This window comes from Sitophilus oryzae, unplaced genomic scaffold, assembly GCF_002938485.1.
Source record: "Sitophilus oryzae breed Bouriz unplaced genomic scaffold, Soryzae_2.0 scaffold_2014_pilon_pilon, whole genome shotgun sequence".
Lineage (NCBI taxonomy): Eukaryota > Metazoa > Arthropoda > Insecta > Coleoptera > Curculionidae > Sitophilus > Sitophilus oryzae.
In genome coordinates, this window is record NW_022146741.1 from 1,037,466 (window position 1) to 1,052,209 (window position 14,744).

A 14,744-nucleotide genomic window follows, 5' to 3' on the forward strand; every position below is an offset into this window, starting at 1 on the left:
CACTCTTTTAGGCACAATCCAGTGGCGTAGTCAGTTTTTTTCTATGCTTGCTCTTTTTGTCAGAAATAATAAAAATATAATTTTTTAAATGGAAATCATAGTCGGCTATGAACTTAAAAAAATGCTGGCGTTTTACCCTTTCCAGTGATCTAAAGTTATGGACATCTATTTCTAAGAATGAGAGAAATATTAGGTTTTTGATCTTTATATCGAAGCGGGCCTTGATTTTGTGTTGACCTATTTGCCTAATTAATTTTTATCACAATTTAATATTCTATATTATTATTTATCTGCATAATTAAAGACTTTTGTAAAAGTAAATTAACATTCTATATTAGTATTAGTAATTACAATTGAAATCGATACAATAAACAAAGAATAAAACTAAAAGAAATATTTTTTTGAGTGACGAATATAGTTTTCTAAAAAAAATCATAAAAGATGTTCAAACTGAGCACCCCCTTGTTGAATACACAATAAACATATTTTGTGCACACAGTTACAACAATTTATTAGGCGAACTGGTGTAATAAGTCCAAAAGCTTGCCTAGTAGCCTTCTGTAATTTTTCTCAAGTCCCAATGGTTCTTCCCTTATATATAAGGCCTTTTAATTTCCCCCGTAGAAAAAGTCAAAAGGAGTTACATCATAGGACCTAGCAGACCAAGATATGGGATTCCTTGTTCCAATCCAATTCTCTCTAAATTCTCCATAGTGCAGTTGTAACCCTGGCTTTTTAATTGTAGATGGTAATACTAGTATGGAATGTTGATTTACCTTTTCAAAAGTCTTTAATTATGCAGATAAATAATGATATAGAATATTAAATTGTGATAAAAAATAATTAGTCAACGTTAGTCAACACAAAATCAAGGCCCGCTTCGATACAAAGATAAAAAACATAATATTTCTCTCATTTTTAGAAATAAATACACATAACTTTATATCGTTAGAAAGGGTTAAAGGCCAGCATTTTTTTAAGTTCATAGCCAACTATGATTTCCATTTAAAAAATTACATTTTTTATTATTTCTGACTAAAAAAGCAAGTATAGAAAAAAATTGACTACGCCACTGAATTGTGCTTAAAAAAGTGCCTTAAGAATGTTTTTACAGAATTTTATTATTCCGAGAAATATAAAAGTTATGGGCAATTTTCCAAATGGTAAAAAATTCAAAAAGACTCCGTATCTCGGTTGGCAGTGAAAATATGAACAGGCGGTTTAGGCCTTTAAACGTTTCGCAGAAATCGAGTCCATGACATCTATGTCGGTTTTGCTCTGTCTAGTCAGGAAATAGGTTTTCTCTGTTAAAACAGACCAATTTCGACCACCCTGTACATTAGATATACGACAGAGATATCCATAGGATATTCTATTCTGAGACATCTACAGGATTTCAGGATGTCTAGAGGATATCCTATAGATATCTTTATAGGATGATCCAGTAGTGGGACATTCCGGCATTCTATGGATATCGTGCGGATATTGTGTGTTATATGGGATCTTGACTTTTTTTCAAATTTTTGAAGAGAAATCAATGAGTCCTTTGACCAGATAATCACATTATTTTTTTAAAAGGTTGCTATTAAGCTTGGATTAAGGTAAATTAATACAATAATTGCATTTATTGCATCAATGAGAGCGAAATCGATAAAATATCAAGAGACAAGTTTTAAATTTACATTAAACAGTCTGCACAATTCTGCTAACAACAGAAAAGTGGACGCTTTTTTTTCAATCGTAGGATATAAACTATAACGATGAGGCAATTCCATTTTTTATGATATTTTATGTTGACCATAAGGATTTTATATTTGTATATGTATTCCTGTACTTTATAAAACCTAGTACCTACCTAATATGAATACCGCAAAATAACCAAAATTAAATTATAGAAAAAATAAAAAATTATTTACAGTCTATAATATACACAATAAGTGATTGTATTTTTAAATTAATAATTGAAATGAGGTAATTATAATTATTACTATTAGATCTTAATATTTAATTATTACACTATAACTAAAAAGTAATCTTAAGAATTGATATAAACGTTATGCTTTACATTCATATAAACTAAAATCTAAAATATCTGAGTAAAAAAAAGATTTTGCTTTGTGCCAAATTATGGAACATTCATAATTTTCTTGGCTTGCAAATATATTTCGCTTTTATCGCATTATTTTTACATTTTTGTGTTGATGCATTTTCAGGTATCGATACTTTTAGTCATTTTTTACGAACTGATGCAATTCCAGTTTTATAGTGCAATCAGCATTCATAAAAAATATCGTATAGTGTCAAACCTAACGAAGAAACGCTGACTGATGACAAATCAATTAGATAGAAATGTTTATATTCTTTTATTAATATAGGAAATGAGACCTAGTAACGATGTAGTATGTTTTATAACGATACCGCTTGCTGTAAAATATTTGAGAGTGTATATTTATTTTAGTGAAATATGGAAGTTACATTTAGATCTGTTAGATAGTGAAATCGCAAGGATTCACTATAGATAATACTTTTTTTGGAAGTTCAAGGAATATGGCTCAAAAAGATCATGAAGCAAAAGAGGTATGTACTAATAACTATCTAACTAAATCAATTATTTTAACGTCATAAAAATTAAGGATTAGATAATATACAGGATGACTTAGTGTTACGAGAAGGTTTCACATCGGGCTTTTTTCACACCAATCTTTTTTTTTAGAAAATATAAGGGCAACATTAATTTTCCTAAATAATGCATTTTCTCATTTTATAAATACAATGAAGTATTTTGGAATAGGTATGTTTTAAAACATAACTGTTCTGAAAGTAAATTTTCCATACATTCAAAGCCGATTCAAAGTTATAAAAGCTTACTTCGTGTTTCTCTTATTACCGATTCTGAACCGTCCTAGAACTGTAATGCGTATGCGCAGAAGGAAATATGAAGACATTATTTCATTTGCGCATACGCTGCAGAGTTCTAGGACGGTTCAGAATCGGTAATAACAAGAACCCGAACAAAGCTAAAGTCTCTATTTGGAAGTATTTTTATATAATCGGCGTCTTCAAAATTAATCATATTAAAATAAGCTAATTTGCTTAATGTATACAGGGTGATTTAGAACTAAACATAATGCATTTCTCCTCTGTATTAAATGTAAAACCTTGTACTTTTTATTATAAATTAATACAGACTTAACTTAATGTTTTTAAGCACTTCATGTAGTTTAATAAGTTTCCTGTAGTTTTAGTATTAAACTATAGGACAATCTCAAATTGAAAACCTGATATGAAGCTTTTTTTCGGAACACAGGTCACACTGTATATAAAACATAATTAAAAACAATTTGTTATAGAAACATTAATATCAATATAGTGACATCGTTAACAAACGAATATTTGAACACTCATCCCAAATATAATGCTTTTAAATCATGAACTATCGAGAGATAATTCACAAAATGTTATACTTAAAACATGATTTTATAAAAAAACGAAAATAATACATAGACATAAAAACGCGAAAAACGTAAAAAAATGCATTTTTTTTTTTCGTTTTTTTTTGCTTCTATCTCCAAAAATATAAAATTTTCAGAAACGATACTTTAATACAAAATAAAAGTAGACAAAATTTCCTAAAAATTCAGCTTTTTATATTTTTCCTCAGACAATCCGCCACAAAAGTATTAATTTTTGCGACGTGATTGACGATAAAAGTAAAGCACTTTTACGCCTAAGCACAAAAGTACCAAAATATATTATTAAACTGATATAAAGTGTCAAATTCAACAAGCGTAACCATAATTTCTCGATATATAATTACATACTAGGTATTATTTTTTAAATCTTTTTATTAAAATATAAAATTTTAATAAAATTTTTATTAAATCTTTTTATAAAAATATTATTATAAAATTATTTGTGACCTTTGAAAAAAATAGCATGTTCTATTCGGAGTAAAAATGACTTTTTGTGGCTCGCCTGTATGTCAAACGTACAGCCTGGTGCAGCCTGGTCTAATTCAAAGTGGTTAGAACTGGAACGAGCCCTCATATGCTTTTCCACTGCCACTCTTTTGGATTTCTTTTTTGCTCATTATATGATATATATTTTTTTTTTGGATAACCACTTCTGCACTTGAAAGAAAATTCTTCGTGAGTGCTATGTGCTGTTTTTATAGGACGAAATGATATGTATTGTCTTATATCGTATAATATGATACATATCATTTCGTATGTCTGTACCTTATATCGTATTATTATTTACTACACAGATCCATTAGAAATAAGTGTTCAATTTCAGCAATATCGTCCTAGTGTGCTTGGGGATCTATAAAAAATTAATGACGGATTACAAGTTTCAAGTCATTATTTTTTCTGTTTAACTTTAAGAATTTTATTTTCCTCAGGTTAAGCATTACCGAAGTTATAGCAAAAACTTGTATTAAACCCCCATTTATTGAGTGAAGGATTAATATAGTATAAGAGTATCAGGACACACAGTTTTGTCGGATATAAGAAAGGGGATCATAGAATGTTTGAGATACCTGTCCTTTGTCTGTTTTTTTTTCCTACATTCTCTATATCAGGGCTACATAGGCCAATCAAAATTACCAAAAGATGAACATCCCCTTATTGTGACGCAATTATTTAATGGAGCCAACCTAATTGCTTCTCGCAATAAGGACATCGGCATCCGCCTCGTCTTGATGTGATACAATATGTGTTTTTTCTCTGAGACAGTAGGCACTATGTACTCAGCAAATAGTATTACAGCAGATTGCCTTCTTTGCATTCTTGTCAATTATGGGGGAGTATGGTTGGATTTCAAAATAAAATCCCGTGAATATATGTAGAACTCTGTACAGAAAACAGAATTATAATAATTCTGTTTTCTGTACAGAGTTCTACATATATTCACGGGATTTTATTTTTTCATTTAAATTTGATAGTTTAAGACTTATCACCCATAGTTACCACCCTCAAACCTAAAAAACATACTAGAATTTAATAATAAATTAAGAAGTAAGGAGTAAGAGTTTTGGAGTACAAAAAGTAGGTATTTGCCAACCAAAAAAACGCTAATTTTCAACTGGCTGTTGAACCCGAAGAATTCTTCCGGAAAAAAACTTAAATAACAAAAATTATACAAAACTGTATGTACTTTAATTTTGAATACAAAAGATTGTTTGCGAAAAAGCTTTTTAAAGTTATAAACAAAAAATCCAATGTTTTTCAGTTTTTTCCATTTTTCGTCACGAAATTTTGTTCAAAAAGAGATTAGATTCAAATTTAACACCCCAATAAAAATAATAAATAAAAGAAATCAAAATGACCCTAAAATTTCCTCCAAAAGTAAGTTTTTCCAGTACAATTTGACTAAACTAATAGGAATGGAAACAATACAATGATGCCTGTTAAGATGTTTCTAAAACATTGATGTTTCAATAACAAAAAACATACATGTTTACCATCGATCCTAAATTTTTAGTACTACTACTGTAAACTATCGATGAATCGATAGTTTTCTAACGATGTTTTACATACTATTCCTGTAAATTCTATTCTGCCGAATGCTACCAAATAAATTGCTCTGATTTTTAAAGGATTTTGAAGAATGATAATATTGACAAAAATTGTTAATATTATTTATTAATAATTTTTGTAACAAAAACAGTTTTTATTATTCATTGATAGTTGTATAAAAAGGCACCTTATAATATGTACATACTTTTATAAAATTAAAGAATCAAGTATAAACTGAAACCATAAAAATATAATAGAATGTTATATGGGCTCTTATTAAAATCATACATCAATGATTTCTTTATAGTCTTATTTTTCAATTATAACACACTAGATATAGTAGGTAACCTATATCTCTCGCTGCAGTGTAGTACTTCATTATTTATTATTAAAATTTCTCGCACCATAATTCATTGTTAATTATTTTAAATACCTATAGCAAAATATGCTTATTGGCAGTATATATTTAACCATCAATCATTATGTATCACAACAATCTGTAACTGTTATTTGATGAGTCACTATCGGATGATCTGAAGAGAATATCACTTAATGAATCTAATTGAAGTGGAATAAAGCCAATGAAAGGAGATAGAAGCAGTTCAGAAATTCCTTCAGCCAAATACGCAACTGAAAATTAATTTGTCTTGGATTCCCATGGCATTGTATTCATAAACATTTTTTTTAAATCACTAATTGGTGACTCACTGTTTTAAACAGAATAAAGAAGTTAGAGTGGGTTAGAGCAAACTAAGGTATTTTCAGATTGCTTTAAATTACGAAAAAATATTAACTTACTTATGAATCTTCAATACTAATATACCTTTTTTTGTTGGAGAAGAGGGGAAGCAATTTACCGCCGGCGCCGAGGTGTGGGGTTCGATGCGACAGTACGATACCAGTTGTTGGCAGTTGGCATTCTCCGCCGTATCTCTGGCCGCATCTTCTTCTTCAAGTGTCATGTTCTTAGTGAACGTTGACGACTGCCATGTTAACAATATCTCGCTCTCGATAATACTCCGAATCAATGGGTACCTACCCTAGCATCCTACAGGCAGAAATCTACGCTATCGACAGATGCGTACAACTTATCTTAGATAGGAACTGTCGGAAAAAAGAAATTGCCATCTTATCTGATAGTCAAACAGCATTAAAAACGATCAACTTAGTATCAATCAATTCGAAATTGGTCAAAGAATGCCTAGAGAAGGTGAATAAATTAGGGGCAAAGAAAATAAAGTCCTCGTACTCTGGGTGCCTGCTCACCAAGGGATAGAAGGCAATGAAAAAGCAAATGATCTAGCTAGAAAAGGAGCAAACACTCCACTAACAGGAACAGAACCGTTCTGCTTCCCAAGTGGTAACCAACTAAAGGCGGAACTCAAGAACTTGAAAGGCTCCATCCGCAACCTGGAATGGGAATCTAGCAACGGTCTAAGACACTCGAAGAAGTTTCTGAGGGCTTACGATAAAAAAAATCAAAGAACTTCCTGGAATAAAGTAAGAACAATCTTCGGATTTTCACGGGGTTTTTAACAGGACACTGTCTCCTTAATGAACACCTCAGTAGATTGAAATTAAGAAGAAACGGCGAATGCAGATTCTGTGGGGAAAATGGGGAAACATCAGAACACCTCATCACGGAGTGTGCCGAGACGACAACCATTCGTGCCATGAACTTTGGTGCGACTGATATTGGAGAGGGAGAAGATGAGATATAACTCAAGAAAGGGGGACACAATAGATCTGTAAGGTCCCAGTGATTAACCCCCCTCCCACTCATTCTAAATTCTAAAATCGCTCTCGATCTTGCGCTACATGGAGTACTTCATCCGCGCTCAAGCCTGTCCATTGCCGCACGTTCCTCCACCACGAAATCCTCTTGCACCCAATCCACTTTTTTCCTTCGCTTTTTCCGTTAAGGATTAGGCGGAGAAACTCATATCGAGATCCTCTAGTTATATGGCCAAGGTATTCAAGTTTTCGTCGCTTGATAATATTCAGAAGTAGTCTGTCACATTTCAAATGGTTTTTATTTATCATTTCTTTATTAAGCCTCCACGTCTCACATCCATACAAAAGAATCGACCACACATAACACTTTGTAAACTTCTCTCGTATTTTGATGTTTAGTGAACTATTTGAAAGCAGCGACTTAAACTTCTGAAATGCATATCTTGCTTGTTCTACGCGACATCTGATTTCGTATGAAGGATCGATATGTTGGTTAATCCAACCGCCTAGGTATTTACACTTCGCCACTCCCTCCGACGTTTCTTCATTCGACAATAATGAGGTCTCGCCGACATCTACTTTACTCACAACATTATATTTACTTTTATTTATATTAATAGATAGCCCCCAGTTCTTACAAGTTTCATTGACTCTGTTTACTAATTCTTGTAGATCTACGAGATTTTCTGCTATAATTACGGTATCGTGCGTCGTCATATCTGATATTATTTACTATTTTTACTCTAATTACAATAATTCCTTTTCGGCCACTTAGGGATTATCTAAATATGTTTTCTAAAAAAAACGTTAAAGAGGGTGGGAAAGAGTATGCATCCCGTTTAATATTAATAGGTCTAGATTCTCTGTTATTCACGGTAATAGTAGCTGTTTGGTTCCAATACAAATGCGAATATAAGTGATACTTTCCATCAATTGAATCTATATAGCTCCCATCTAATTATAGGTGTGTCAGGAAACAGCCTCTTTACCTGTACTCTTGTAATGTTATCCGGTACTACCGGACTCGCCTGTTTACCAAATCTCTTTGTCACAAGACTGCATGTCGTTCCCCAAATGACGTTCTCCACTTCGTTGATGGGATTTCTAAACAAATCTTTTTTTACGGCCTCAATTGTGCATTTAGCAGCTCTCCTGGCTATTACGAGTTCTTGTCTAGCGGCAACCATTTGGGACACCTCTCTTGTGCAACCTCGCAAGCCTGCGATGTGCAGCATTCCTTGATCTAAGAGCATCGGAGACTTGAGGAGTCCCCCAATCCCAATACACGGTGTCTTTTCGTAGCCGCCCTTGAGGCCTTACATAACACGCAGTCTTTAGTGCTTTTTCGATTGCCTCTATATTATTTTCCCTGACAGTGATCAGTGAACATGAATTCATGGATTCAGCGAGTCTGTCTCTGAATGTTGCAGTAACATGGTTATTACATTTTATTTGCCTATGAGGTGGACTATGTTCTTTCAATATTAGACTAGTGTGAACGATTATGGTTCAGTGGTCGATCGCGGAATCTTTGTCAAATAGCTGCTATTCCGCATTAATATTGTTTGCCCCTGATTTCCAGAAGGTGACATCGACTATGCTTGATCTGCCACCTTTGCTGAAAGTGGACATGCAGCCCCGCTTTAATTAAGCGCTTAGCCAGATAGCTGCATTTCCCAGCAGATAGGCTCCGTTTCTCAGCCAGATAACTGCATTGAGGTTTTCACTACAAACCCATCCGAGGTATTTGTTAAGGACAGCTTTGTTTGGTTCTGACACTAGTGCAGTATTGGCATCATATTTCAGGCCAGGATATTTGCTTTTGTTTAAGTTACCTTGTCAGACATACATAGTTGATTAATATGTACAACATACATAAAAAATATACAGCACATATAGAAGATATACGGGTGTATAAAGACCTGAAATACTCGTAGGTCTCTAATTGTAAAAAAAGTATTACATTTGTACAAATATACGTACAAGAAAAAAAAAAGAAACACACAGTATACGGGGACTACACATTGTATAAATATTATTCTCGAGGTGCGTATCGCTATCACAGACATGATCGCAGGCTGTATCACAAGCAGTATCACAGAAATTTAGGGCAATGGCCCAGCTACGTCGAAACACTGGTTCCCATGAGAACACCGAAGTTAAGCGACGTAAGGCGATACTAGTGGATTGTATTTTTTTTTACTAAGAGTGGGTCCCACGTGGGACTCGTTTACTAAGAGTGGGACCACGTGTGGTCCCATAGGCCCTCGCGGCCTCAGTGGAGGGTCCCACGTGGGACTCTCCACTGAGGCCGCGAGGGCCTATTGTGGCTCAGTTTCTACAAGCTCTTTAATAGAAGAAGAGCATTAAAGTTCACCCTCAAGACCCAGCCTTTTAACATAGGCCGTTATGTCCGAGGGTGATATGTCTTCTAGGTCCGATAGGTCTAGCGTGGGTTTGCCAAACACCTCAAACCTGGTCCTGCCCCCAGTGGGGCAGGTACACATAACGTGCTTCATTGTTTCGTCCTCTTCCATAGAGAGTCGGCATTCGGCGTCTTCCACCAGTCCCATCCTCTGTAGGTGTGATCTCAGTTGGCAGTGGCCCGTGTATACTGCAGTAAGCGTACGCGCTCCGTTCCTACCAGCCTTTAGGAGTTCATCTGTTCTACGTTTGGATGGCCCTACTAGGATTGTCTTGGCATGTTCCATTCCGGGACAAAGGTGTTCTTAATTTCCCCCACCAAATTGTTGAGGGCCAGTTCTGTTGATTTCCCCTGCTGATAGGCATATTGTCGGACATTCAGGGGATTAGACGTAAGGATCCTTCCCCTAATATGCCCATCCAACACCTTCTCCAGGGTCTTCAGCAGAAATGATGTAAGGCTTATTGGTCGATATGAGCCAGGTTGTAGGTTTTGTTTCCCCACCTTCGGTATGTATACCACCTTTGCTCTCGTCCAATCCGCTGGCATGTATGACCATGCCAGACTTGTCCTAAAGATCCTTACTAAGCGAGGGACGATAATGCTCTCAGCCTTGTGCAATAAGGCCGGGAACACCCTGTCCTCTCCTGGAGATTTAAATGGGTCAAAACTTTCGATCGCCCCCTTAGTCTCCCTATAGGTGATTACTTTCTTCGCTATCTCCCAATCCTCTTTTTTGGGCCGATTTTTGCGACTCATGAGTATTGGGGGGTCGTTCTTCATCACCTAGAATCGGGCAGCCTGGGAAGTGCTTTTGGGCCAAAATCTCTAACGTTTCTTTCCTGGACTCTGTGAAATTACCGTCGTACTAGTGGATGGACGGGTGACCGGTTCGAAACTGTGTATCGTGCTGTTGTCCAAAAAAAAGGCAAAAGTGTAAAATTTATTGACACACACTGCTCATTCGCGCCGGTTCGAGGCCGGATAAGATCGGATATCTCGTGAGTAAGAGTCGATTTAGACACTTGCCAAGTCGGTAGGCCATTGACCATGATATGGCCGAGGACTGCGGTTCGGATTCCACGTAAACAAAGTAGGCCCCGTCCATATTAGCCCTGGCAGCAAAAAGGAGACGTTAACTGAAATCTTTACTTTACTTTAATTTTACAGAAATTTACAAAACCCTCTGAAACGTTGGATAGAGCCGGTTTGTTATTCCCCAGAGCTACCAGCTCTTTTTCTTCCATTTCATTTCCTATCCTTCTTCTCTTTTTCGCTCAGTCGGGCTACTTTCTTGAGGTCCCCCTTTTTCTAAAGTATTAGGTTTTTATTGGTGAATGTCTTGGCAAAATGCCATTCGTTTAAAAGTTCTGCAACATCTTGATCTATCTGGACCCTTGCAGTCCGTAGCAGCGTGTCCCGCCTCCCAGCATCTGAAACATTTATTTGATTCTTTGCTGGGAAATTTTGCTCTTGTTCTGCCTAGTTCCACTTGGATTTTCCCGGCTTTCTCTAGGATGTTTCTTTTCCTCTTGCTATACCATCAGTATTTTTCGTGTCTAGATATACATATAAAACTACTAAGTGAAAAAATATAAATGTTCGCCGTTTTTTACGTAAATAAGGTTTCTTTATGAAAATCGCTACGAATAATGGTTCTCAAGATATTTGGAATCGAAATACCAATACATGTCATAATTGACAAAAATTATACATGTTGTGCTGGATAGTTATTAGTCTGAATCTGAAATATAAATATGAAATATTTCAGTGTCAAATATTAAACAGATACTTTTTTTATTGTATTTTTTATCATGACTAGCTTAAAAAAATAAAAAGTTCCCAAATTTATCATTTCAGTCAAATAACTATCTAGTCAACATGTTTATTTTTTGTCAATAATGATATGTATTGACTATTTCCATTTCAAATATCTTGAAAACTGATTTTTACCAATTTTTTCGCTCGGTAGTTTTATACAGGTACGGACGAAAAGTTATTACTATTCAAATCAGTTAAAAAGATGTAAGTGGCGCCCCCTACAAATAAGAGTCATATTGACATCGAAATCGAATTTCTCATGTCAAAAATCCCATATCCCAATATTCATCTAAATATTGACATTAGCTCAAAAATTATTTGCAAAAAATTGAAATGAAAATAACATTTCTACACCCTGCATCTCCGAAACGAAGCATTTTAGGCTATACATTTATACGAACTTTTTATTTATTTTTATCAACAGAATATATGCTGCCGAAGTTTCCCGAATACAATTCGGACCACCCTGTATTTCACGATCAAAATGACCTATAGTAGGGTAAGTCCGGTAGAGATGCCCCACTTTTCTTTTGGGGCTAATAATACATATTGGTAGTTAATTTTAAACGAAACTAATGATGCAATCCTAAACTATCTTTAATAATACTTCATAATAGGACTAAGATAGTAATATAATAAGTATGTATACCTATGTAATAGGGATAATAGTAAGAGAACAATAAAAAAATAGAAAATTGGCCATCTCTCCCTACGTTGCGGGAGAGATGGCCTTTCAACATGGGAGAAATGCCCCGCAAAAAAATACATATACATATTGGTTAAATATCTAAGGTTATTTTTAATTTTTTTAACTAATATCCAAAAGTTGAGGATGGCCCTATGCTTGCTTTTTCTGTGTTGTTGTTTACCTCCCTACGTCTCAAAGTCCTTGCAGGGATTCCAAAAGCATGCATTATTCTTTTATGTCCATTTGGTCGGTATTAATGGCTTGCAAAGCAGCAGCCAATGATTTTTCAAACCACTGAGCGCTTTCGGGACATTTTATTTTATATTTAGTAGGCATGATTAAAAAAAGTTACTTTTTAGTAAATGAATTAGTAGGGCATCTTTACCAGCTTTCTATGTGGCATCTCTCCCAATACGATGGGAGAGATGTCCCACCGCAACGTTTTAAAATGCAGTGATATATAATTAATTTCTTGAAGTTATGATATTTCACGAAGCATGTATTTTAATATAAAATGGCATGAAATACCATAAACTTACATAATATTACGTTATTCCCACGCGACCTCTGACAGTAAAAAAATATGTACTTATATAAAAACAGTTCTTTGTAAAAACTAGCCTGTTTTTTTATTGACATTCAAATTATGTCAGACCAAAATTAAACAGTCACACGTGTTTCGCTCATACGACATCATCAGACAAATACAATAAAAGTCAATTCAGACACACGTTCATATTTTACATGTTAAAACAACACTTTTATGTAAAATGTGAACGTGTGTGTGGATTGACTTTTATTGTATTTGTCTGATGATGCTCGTATGAGCGAAACACGTGTCACTGTTTAACTTAATATAAACGTTGAGACCGAGACTTTGAGTCTTTTTTTACACATTACTCTAAGCGTTCTTATGGGTTATTTATTTATTTGTAAACTTTACTTATTGATGTACATCTTACAACACCAACAGTGGTAATAACAAGTGAGAGGGTGCCATTAATGCACAAACTAATAATCACAGAATTTACTAAAAACTAACGTAGAAATAACTTTGAAAGTGGTGTAATGTGCTTATCAATCATACTTACTTTTCTGACCGCAGTCAAAGATTATAAAGGATCTTTATTGTCACGTTCTGGTTCAAAAGAGTTTATCAGGGAAGGCTACAAGCTCTTTGCTTCCACTGTTTATATGCTTCGGCATATTTTCAACATGCAATTTAAAGAAATGCAATACAAAAACTCGAAAATTATAATAATAATAATAATAATAATCGGCGGCAGGGTGTTGAGCAGGCGGACCCCTGTCAACCAAAACACTACAGCCGAACTTTCAGAGGACACCGAAATACACCAGGGATCCTCCACTGTCGATTGTGTTGTGCAACAAAATGCTGGACCCACACGTGCAGAGAACCGACAAAAAAAGCGCATGAAATGGGATAATAATACCAATAAACAAGTCATGCGATCATATTTTAGAGTAACATCTCTTGAAACTGATCTGACAATGTACAGGCAAAGAATGCATAAAGACTTTACGGCAGCTCTTCCCCATTACAAGCATTTATCAGAACAAAGAATAGCAGACCAAAGACGGGCTATTGTTGCTAGGAACTTACTTCCTCAGTTGGTAATTAATCAGATTAAAGAAGATATCCGTAGAGAGATTTTACAGAGTGGTCCGTCTAACCTGGGTGCCTTTGACCGGGATAACCTCGATATAGATGGGGAGGGCGAGATAAACACCGTAGATGAAGAAGCAGACAATAACTATAAACCTGATGGCCCACAACATGGTCGTACTAATAGCAGTATTGACACCAACACCAACCAATACAGAACTCTAATCCAGAAGAACATAATCCAATATCGCGGCTCAGATCCACTACAAAGACCGCGCATACCTGTGTTACTGTACAAGCCAAACGTTAACCACGTTATCTCAGCTGTAAATCAAGAACTAGTAAAACTGTTAGAACAAGATCCTTCTCTCGAAGATATTCACCTCCTTGTTTACTGCGGTGCAAGAGCAGTCATTGAGGGTAATGGACAGAAAATATATACTAGTAACACCCGGGCTGAAAAGTTCCAAGATATTGGAGAACCTTGGCAGATTCGTCTTAAACGGAAGATTGAGAACCTCAGAAAGCAAATAGGCAAAACACAACAATTGTCAATGGGAAATAATAAACCGCGAATACTTCAAAGCCTACCACCAGCAATCTATTACCAGATTTCGCATTCCAATCCTGCCCAAAAAGATAGTGTCATTCGCGATTACCTTGAGAGTCTTAAGCAGCGATTAGCTGCATTAACCAAACGATTAAAGCGATACAGGGAAAGCCACAAGCGTAAAACAGACAACAAACGCTTCAGACAAAGTGAGAGACAATTCTATAGGGATCTTGATAAAAGTAAAAAGCCCGAGCCTCGAAATGCTCCCACCCCTGAAGCTATACAACAATTCTGGACTGGTATATGGGGCGTGGATACAAAACATAACGAACATCAAACATGGATTGCGGAGGAGACGAGGAAGTACGAAGACAAGA

At 35.1% G+C, this 14,744-nt stretch overlaps 1 protein-coding gene across 6 annotated transcripts in view; it reads left to right on the top strand.

Annotated features, from left to right (window-relative positions):
* LOC115884083 (carcinine transporter) overlaps window positions 1-14,744 on the top strand; it is a 69,419-nt gene that overhangs the window by 23,620 nt on the left and 31,055 nt on the right. For 4 of the 6 annotated variants that reach the window (XM_030902565.1, XM_030902567.1, XM_030902568.1 and 1 more), the window contains exon 2: window positions 2,459-2,577. The exons of 1 other annotated variant lie outside the window; for it this stretch is intronic. In XM_030902565.1, coding sequence (XP_030758425.1) covers window positions 2,548-2,577 — 30 coding nt within the window. In that variant the 5' untranslated portion in view covers window positions 2,459-2,547. Of the gene's footprint in view, window positions 1-2,213; window positions 2,400-2,458; window positions 2,578-14,744 lie in introns of all 6 variants that reach the window. One more of the 6 variants, XM_030902564.1, reaches the window with a different exon arrangement.